The sequence below is a fragment of the Tupaia chinensis genome, unplaced genomic scaffold (genome assembly GCF_000334495.1).
Source record: "Tupaia chinensis unplaced genomic scaffold, TupChi_1.0 Scaffold000386_1, whole genome shotgun sequence".
Lineage (NCBI taxonomy): Eukaryota > Metazoa > Chordata > Mammalia > Scandentia > Tupaiidae > Tupaia > Tupaia belangeri.
Genome location: NW_006159888.1, coordinates 2,819,195 through 2,825,854, shown reverse-complemented (window position 1 = coordinate 2,825,854; position 6,660 = coordinate 2,819,195). Strand labels below are relative to the sequence as shown.

Here is a 6,660-nt window from a genome sequence, read left to right as displayed (position 1 = left end):
GGCAGGACAAGCCCCAAGCCACAAGAGGAATGCACAGGATGAGGCCCAGCAGGCTGTCATAGCCACCAGCCCCCTGCCCCACTATTACCCACCCAGGCCAGAGGGACTGCCTGGGGCCAGAGGTGACCCAGATGCCCCAGCCCAGCCCAGAACAGCTGAGGCCAGAGGCCTGCCCTGGCCTCTCATGCCTTCTCCCCATCCCTCAACATTGGGGAGTTCTCCCATGGCTGTCTTCCTCCATGCCTCCTGCCTCCTCTGGCGTGGCCTCCTCTGGCCCCAGGTGAATGGCGGCTGTGGTCATGGAAGGAGAATTTCTGCCAACATCCCAGCCCGTCAGTGCCTCTGCTATTTGAGAACGAGAACACAACCAGTCCTCCCATGGGTGCCTTGCCCTAGCCCCAGGCCTTCCTGGGGCTCCTCGGAACCATGGGCATCTGGAAGGTGAGACCAGGCCATCACTGCCCCCTTGGAGCCACATGCTGGATCCTGGGATGTGCAAGGGCTGAAACACTGCGGCCAGGAGTCATGGGTTACTTTTTGTTTTATTCTGGCACGTGGTCAGGGGCCAAGTGGAGGCTGGGCAGGGATGGAGGGTGGATCTGCAGTGTGTGCTGTCCCACTCAGGACAGGGCCCCGGAAGCAGCCCCCACACCAGGTGGAGGTGGAGGCCGCAGAGCAGAACGTCTCCCGCATCTGCCACAAAGTCTACTTCCCCAACGACACCAGTGAGGTGAGGCTCCTTCCACAATGCAGGGCTCCTGGCGCCCCCGCAGCAAGTCTCAGGCCTCTGGAGGCTGTGGTGGCCTCCCCACCAGCCTGGCGTGCTCCTTGGTCACCAGCAGAGCTGTTTCCAGGGTCCCTTATGGATCATCTCACTTGTACCACCCTCGCAACCCTCAGCCTCCCTCAGGGACCAATGTTGCCCCGGGGGTACAGACACGAGGGCCAGGGGTCTTGGGCAGCCTGCCAGGACAATTGGAAGTAGGGACTGTGCCAAGGTATGACTTGAGGACAGAGAGATGTGAGAGGGTAGGTGTAACTCGGGGCCCCTAGGGGCTTTGCCCATCCCAGGGTACAGGTGAGCAGGTGCCACCACTGGCTGTGCCTTATGGACAGGGCCTACATGGCTGCTGGTGAGGGCAGAGGGGCTGGGCAAGAGGGGGAGCTGAGCGGAACCCAACTGTGACCAGCAGGTCGAGGAGTCCAGGTGGGTGATGCCACCTTCTTATCCTGTGCAAGGGCACGTTGCCCTTTGTGACCTGGGGATGAGCAGCCCCTGTGGGGGCAAGTTTCCACAGTCCGACTGCAGAGCTCTCAGAGCAAGGTCTAAAGCCCAGGCAGTGAATGTTGTAACAATGTCACCATCTGGCCAGTGTCCTGTGGGGAGGGAGGCCTGTCTTTCTGGAGACAGGACTTGTCCAGCCCAAGCTTTATGAAGGTGTCAGAGCACCAGGCTGTGAAGGCACATCCGGCCACCCCATGTTCCAAGATGTCACACCGGGCGGCCGAGGCTGGGCTCTGAGGCCTCTCTGCCACCACTCTGACTAGATGCTGGAGGTGGGCACCAACACGCGTGTGCGAGATGTGTGCGAGAACATTGCCTCCAAGCTGCAGCTGGCCTCGTGGGAGGGCTGCAGCCTCTTCGTCAAGATCGCAGACAAGGTGAGCCTGCCTGGTGCAGGGCCCGAGGGTCGGTGCTGGGCAGTGGGGCCGAGGATGGTGTCTGACAGCACCCGAGCAGGGCTAGGACGAAGGGAGCAGTCTCAGAGCCAGTCCAAGCCTACACACTGGTGGCCACAGGCAGCCCAAGGTGGCCAGCCTACCAGGCCACAGGTGGCCGAGGGCCCTGCTGGAGGATAGTCCCCTGGAAGTCACTCCACCTGCCTGCCTCCCTGCACCTCACCCACCCCAGGTTTTCAGCCAGAAGGAGGGAGACTTCTTCTTCGACTCCTTGAGGCAGGTGTCTGACTGGGTGAAGAAGAACAAGCCCCAGAAAGAAGGTGAGGGGGCTCCCTTGGTGGGAGGTAGGGAGCTGAGATGGAGGGGCAGGAGCAGGACTCTGCCTCTCTGGGCAGGCTTTGTTCATTCCCCCATATGTCCCTGGGAGGTGAGTACAGTCAGGCCCTGGGACCAGGCAGTGAGGGCCCTGCCCTGGGGACACTGCCCTAGAGCAGATGACTGTACTTCAGGGTGAATAAGGAGGTCCAAGGACATTCCAGAGGCTGCCAGGTGGGGTGGGTGTGGGCTGGGACTAGGCCTGGTGCCCACTGCTGCCCCTCGCCCAGGGGCCCCCGTGACGCTGCCCTACCAGGTGTACTTTATGCGGAAATTGTGGCTCAGCGTGGTCCCAGGAAAGGATGTGAGCGCAGACACCATACTCCATTACCACCAGGTACCCAGGCCGCGCCCCCAGGGGGTCACCCCATTCCTGCCCTGAGACTAGAGGAGGCAGCAGGTCTAGCCCTGGGCACCAGCACATGGCCGGCCCAGCTCCTACAGAGTCCTCTCAAGATGGGCAGGCCAAGCTCCTGAGGATTCTGAAGGCAGGAGCAGAGGGTAATAGTGTTTGGGGACAGTGACCGTGCAGGCACCAGCAGCACAGCAGCTGGGGGGTGGCACCAGGGAGTATCCTGCCTCTGGAGTCGTTTCAGGGGCTGGAAATCCACCCTCTAGTTGTAGTCTTTCCTGGATCGGTGGGCTAACACCCCGGGCCCCCAAACCTGAGCACAAAGGAGAGGTGGGGTGGGCAGGCTGGCAGCCTGAAGCCCAGCGTGTCCACCACTAGGAGCTGCCCAAGTACCTGCGTGGCTTCCACAAATGTTCGCGGGAGGATGCCGTCCATCTGGCAAGCCTCATCTACAAGGCCCAGTTTGACAACGACCGGTCCCAGCTGGCTAATGTCCCCAAGATCCTGAGGGAGCTGGTACCGGAGAACCTCACGCGCCTGATGTCCTCAGAGGAATGGAAAAAGGTCCTCATGAGGGCTGGGGAGAGGGCCCTCAGCTGCTCTTCCTACCGGGAACCTCACCTGGGCGCCAGGCCCTGCCTGAGCAGGAGAGGCACATCGAGGCGCACGGAGGGTGGGCTGGTCTGCCCGTCCCCACCCTGTCCACAGCACCGACACTGTCTTCCCCACTCCTGCCCTTCACACTCTCATATCAGCCTTGGGCAGGTGCTTCTCTGGCCCAGGACCTTGGCCTTAGAATACCCAGGCTCCTCGTGGAGGGCCCATGTGGGCAGGGTACCCTGCCCAGGCCCTCACTGGCCTTCCCCTTCTCCAGAGCATCCTTCTGGCCTATGACAAGCACAAGGACAAGACGGTAGAGGAGGCCAAGGTGGCCTTCCTGAAGTGGATCTGCCGCTGGCCCACCTTTGGGTCTGCTTTCTTCGAAGTGAAGGTAGGCCTGGCCCCAGGCTGGGCCTCCCCACCCAAGCAGGCCCCTCTCCACTCTGACTGCCCTAGCACACATCTCAGGGTGAGGCCAGCCACCAGGTTTGGAACAGGTGTTTGTGTACATGCATGTGCCTCAGTGAGCCCCTAAAAGACAGCCACCTGGCCTCCCAACTGGACTGTGACCACCATGCCCCTGCCTCCCCAGCAAACCTCAGAGCCCTCCTACCCGGACATCGTCCTCATCGCCATCAACCGACACGGCGTTCTGCTCATCCATCCCAAGACTAAGGTAGCGCCAGGGGCCTAGGTCACCGTGCAGGGGGAATGTGGCCACCTGCTCAGCATGTCATGCCTGCCATCCTGTCCCCCATGGGCTCTGCAGGCCTCCGGGCTGGCCGGGCCCTGGTTGGCTCCCCACCCACCACCTCTCTGCCCCCAGGAGCTGCTCACCACCTACCCCTTCACCAAGATCTCCAGCTGGAGCAGCGGCAGCACCTACTTCCACATGGTGCTGGGCAGCCTGGGCCGGGGCAGCCGCTTGCTGTGCGAGACTTCTCTGGTGAGCCAGGCCCCTGCTCCTAGCCCAGACCCGCCAGACCAGAGGCACCAGGGCTGGGTTCTGTGAAGGGGCACAGGGGAAAGCTAAGTGATCCCCGGGGCTGGCAGCCCTGTGGCCTTGCTGCAGTTCTGCCATCATGGGCCCCTCTGAGTGGGGAGGGACGTGGCAGCCCCAACAGCAGGCGCCGTCCTCCCTCCCTGCCACACCCTGCTCAGCTGTGGTGTAAGGTAGGGACACCGAATGCTGCCAGGGTTGAGTTCACAGCCTGACAACCCCCTGTCCCCTGCTCAGGGCTACAAGATGGACGACCTGCTGACCTCGTACGTGCAACAGCTCCTGAGCACCGTGAGCAAGCAGCGGGGCTCCAAGGCGCAGGCCACTGCCAACTCCTAGTGGCGGGCGCAGGCTCTCCCACAGTCACCGTTCCTGATCTGGGGAGCTGGTGACAACTCCCCAGATCCCCTGGGCTCAGGGTCTGCCCTCAGCAGGCAGCCCTCCATGCTGCTGTCCCCCTAGACCCCCTCCTCAGCACCCTGGATGGGCCTCTGTCTCCTGGGCAGTGATCATGAGGCCAAAGGAGGGGCCTGAGCGGGGCAAGGAGTCTCAGCCCTCCATGCTGAAGATGAATGGCTGGGAGGAGCCCCTATCCTGGAAAGTCCAATAAAACTCAAAGCAGAGGGAGTGTGTCCGTGAAGGGCCAGGGTTGGGTGCCAGGTGGGCAGGAGGCCTGAGAGGACCTGCCCTGCAGAAGATCTCTTTCAGAAAAAGCAAAATGAATCGAGACTTCTTCAGTGCAAGGAATGGCGACTGTTGATACATTCCCCAGGACTGACTTCCCTCACTGTTTCTCCTTCCTCCCTTTCTCCCTTCCTTCCTGTTTCTTAGACTGGGGAGAGGGAGAGGTACCCGCAGGCCACCGAGGCCCCTCTGCACATCTTTTCTCCCTTCCTCTGGGCTCTGGACACTTGGACTACCAAAGAGGGTGAGGGTGTGGCTGCTTGTCCTCGGGCTGCTGGCTTCGTGCTAAGACAAGCCTGTTCCTGGACAGTGGGCAGAGCTGGACACAGGACCTGGAAGGCCCTATCTGAGTCCACCACCTCACTCTGCCACCATGCCAGCCTACATGGGCTCTGCTGTCTGGGCCCAAGGGTTCCTGGCTGGCCTGTCTCCAAGCCTGAGGACAGCCTGGCCTGGGGTGAGGCTAGCCTTGCAGGAACTCTTTCACCTGCCCGTTCTGAGTTCAACAACCCCAGCAGACATGCCCACATGGTCCCTACCCACCCCCACTGCCCCTCTCATCCCACAAACACACACTACTCAGGCCACTGTGCTCATGTGAATAGCCTTCATTGCATAAGCGTGAGCCTGATGCCAGGTCTGTGCTGACCAGGGGGGAAGTGTCCTTGCTGGTGGTGGGCACAAACCACTCCTCCTCACCCCGGCCTCACCCCAGCTGCACCCAAAGGCTCCTCGTAGGCCCTGGGTGAGGAGGGTGGGTGGCCAAGCCAGGATATCAGGAAGGCCGCCCGAGTGTTGATGGAAGGAGTGGGGCTCCTGCCCCTCCAGCTGGCTCCTGGGGGGTGGTGCAGGATTTGCTGGCCCAGTGTGGGCACAGGGGTCCCACAGGGCTGGGTGAGCAGCTCCACAGTCGGGGACAGCTCCCAGGGACCCCTCTGTGTGGCTCTGTCCCTGGGTCCAGATGGGCTGCCCTGGTATGGACACCTCAGTACACAGACACAGTGAGCCCAGGCTGAGCAGAGGCTCACCCGGGAGACTGTGACCAAGGCCCTGTGGGAAGGGGCAGGCCAGGACAGGTGGGGCTGGGAGCTGTGGTCCAAGCCAGGCAGGTGAGAGCAGGGTCCCACCTGCTCCTGACCCTGGAGGTTCATGAGCTGTAGCTGGTGGTCACAGGTAGATATGGTTGTCAGTCGTGGTCCCGGGCCTCCTGGGAAGAAAGGAGCCACAGCAAAGGAGAGAGACACGGAGAAGGCGAAGGCGGAGGTGCCGGAGCAGACAGGGAGGAAATGGGTGGGAGAGAACAGGAAGGGGGAGAAAGGCAGATAATGAATATGGGGAGCAGACAGAAGTGGGAGGCCCCAGGAGGAGGGAGGGAGCAGGGTGGGTGGGGATCAGGCAGAGCTTTCAGGCTGAGTTGAGGTCCACAGACTTGGGTTGGGCCTTGCGGGAGGTCAGCTCGGACAGCTTCTTCAGCCGCTTCTTCAGCTCGAGTGGAAACTTCTCGTAGCACCTCTTACACACGGGCTTCATGTCAAACTCCACAAACTTGTTCCTAGGGGGAGGCCAGCATCAGGAGGCCCCAGCCCCTCAGATTCTGACCTTAGGTGGGTGACCGTGGAGGAGGAGGAGCCAGCTTCCCTCAGCCCCTGGCTGCAGCCTCCCCAGCCCAGGCTGCTCCCAGCCAGCAGGCAGGCCCCAGGGTGGGCATCTGGCCAGAGGCCACAGCAGATTAGGAGGTAGGCCTGAGTCCTCCTTCCTTCCTAGAGACTTCTCTCAGCTTTTGACACTCCAGAACCCATGCACTCTGAGACCTGGGCCTGGACTCGCCTCTCGCAGCTCCAGCCAACCCACGGCCCTGCGCCCGAGGCTGCTGACTTCTTTGCCTTTGAATACTTATTCCCCGGGCTGGGATGCCCTGCCCTCCCAGACCCCAGGGTCCCTGGGTTGTGTCCCCAGCCTCCTGCAGTGT

At 61.9% G+C, this 6,660-nt stretch overlaps 2 protein-coding genes across 2 annotated transcripts in view; one reads left to right on the top strand and one right to left on the bottom strand.

Moving 5' to 3' along the window:
- Nucleotides 1–4,624, top strand: part of MYO7B (myosin VIIB) — a 79,179-nt gene extending 74,555 nt beyond the window's left edge. The window contains exons 42-50 of the mRNA XM_006153691.3: nucleotides 595–730; nucleotides 1,549–1,662; nucleotides 1,913–2,000; nucleotides 2,286–2,392; nucleotides 2,786–2,971; nucleotides 3,282–3,398; nucleotides 3,600–3,683; nucleotides 3,834–3,953; nucleotides 4,245–4,624. Of these exons, the coding sequence (XP_006153753.1) occupies nucleotides 595–730; nucleotides 1,549–1,662; nucleotides 1,913–2,000; nucleotides 2,286–2,392; nucleotides 2,786–2,971; nucleotides 3,282–3,398; nucleotides 3,600–3,683; nucleotides 3,834–3,953; nucleotides 4,245–4,346 (1,054 nt within the window). The 3' untranslated portion in view covers nucleotides 4,347–4,624. The remainder of the gene's footprint in view (nucleotides 1–594; nucleotides 731–1,548; nucleotides 1,663–1,912; nucleotides 2,001–2,285; nucleotides 2,393–2,785; nucleotides 2,972–3,281; nucleotides 3,399–3,599; nucleotides 3,684–3,833; nucleotides 3,954–4,244) is intronic.
- Nucleotides 4,625–5,281: 657 nt separating this feature from the next.
- Nucleotides 5,282–6,660, bottom strand: part of LIMS2 (LIM zinc finger domain containing 2) — a 27,389-nt gene continuing 26,010 nt past the window's right edge. Inside the window, 2 exon segments of the mRNA XM_014589842.1 lie at nucleotides 5,282–5,898; nucleotides 6,121–6,243. Coding sequence (XP_014445328.1) covers nucleotides 5,859–5,898; nucleotides 6,121–6,243 — 163 coding nt within the window. The 3' untranslated portion in view covers nucleotides 5,282–5,858.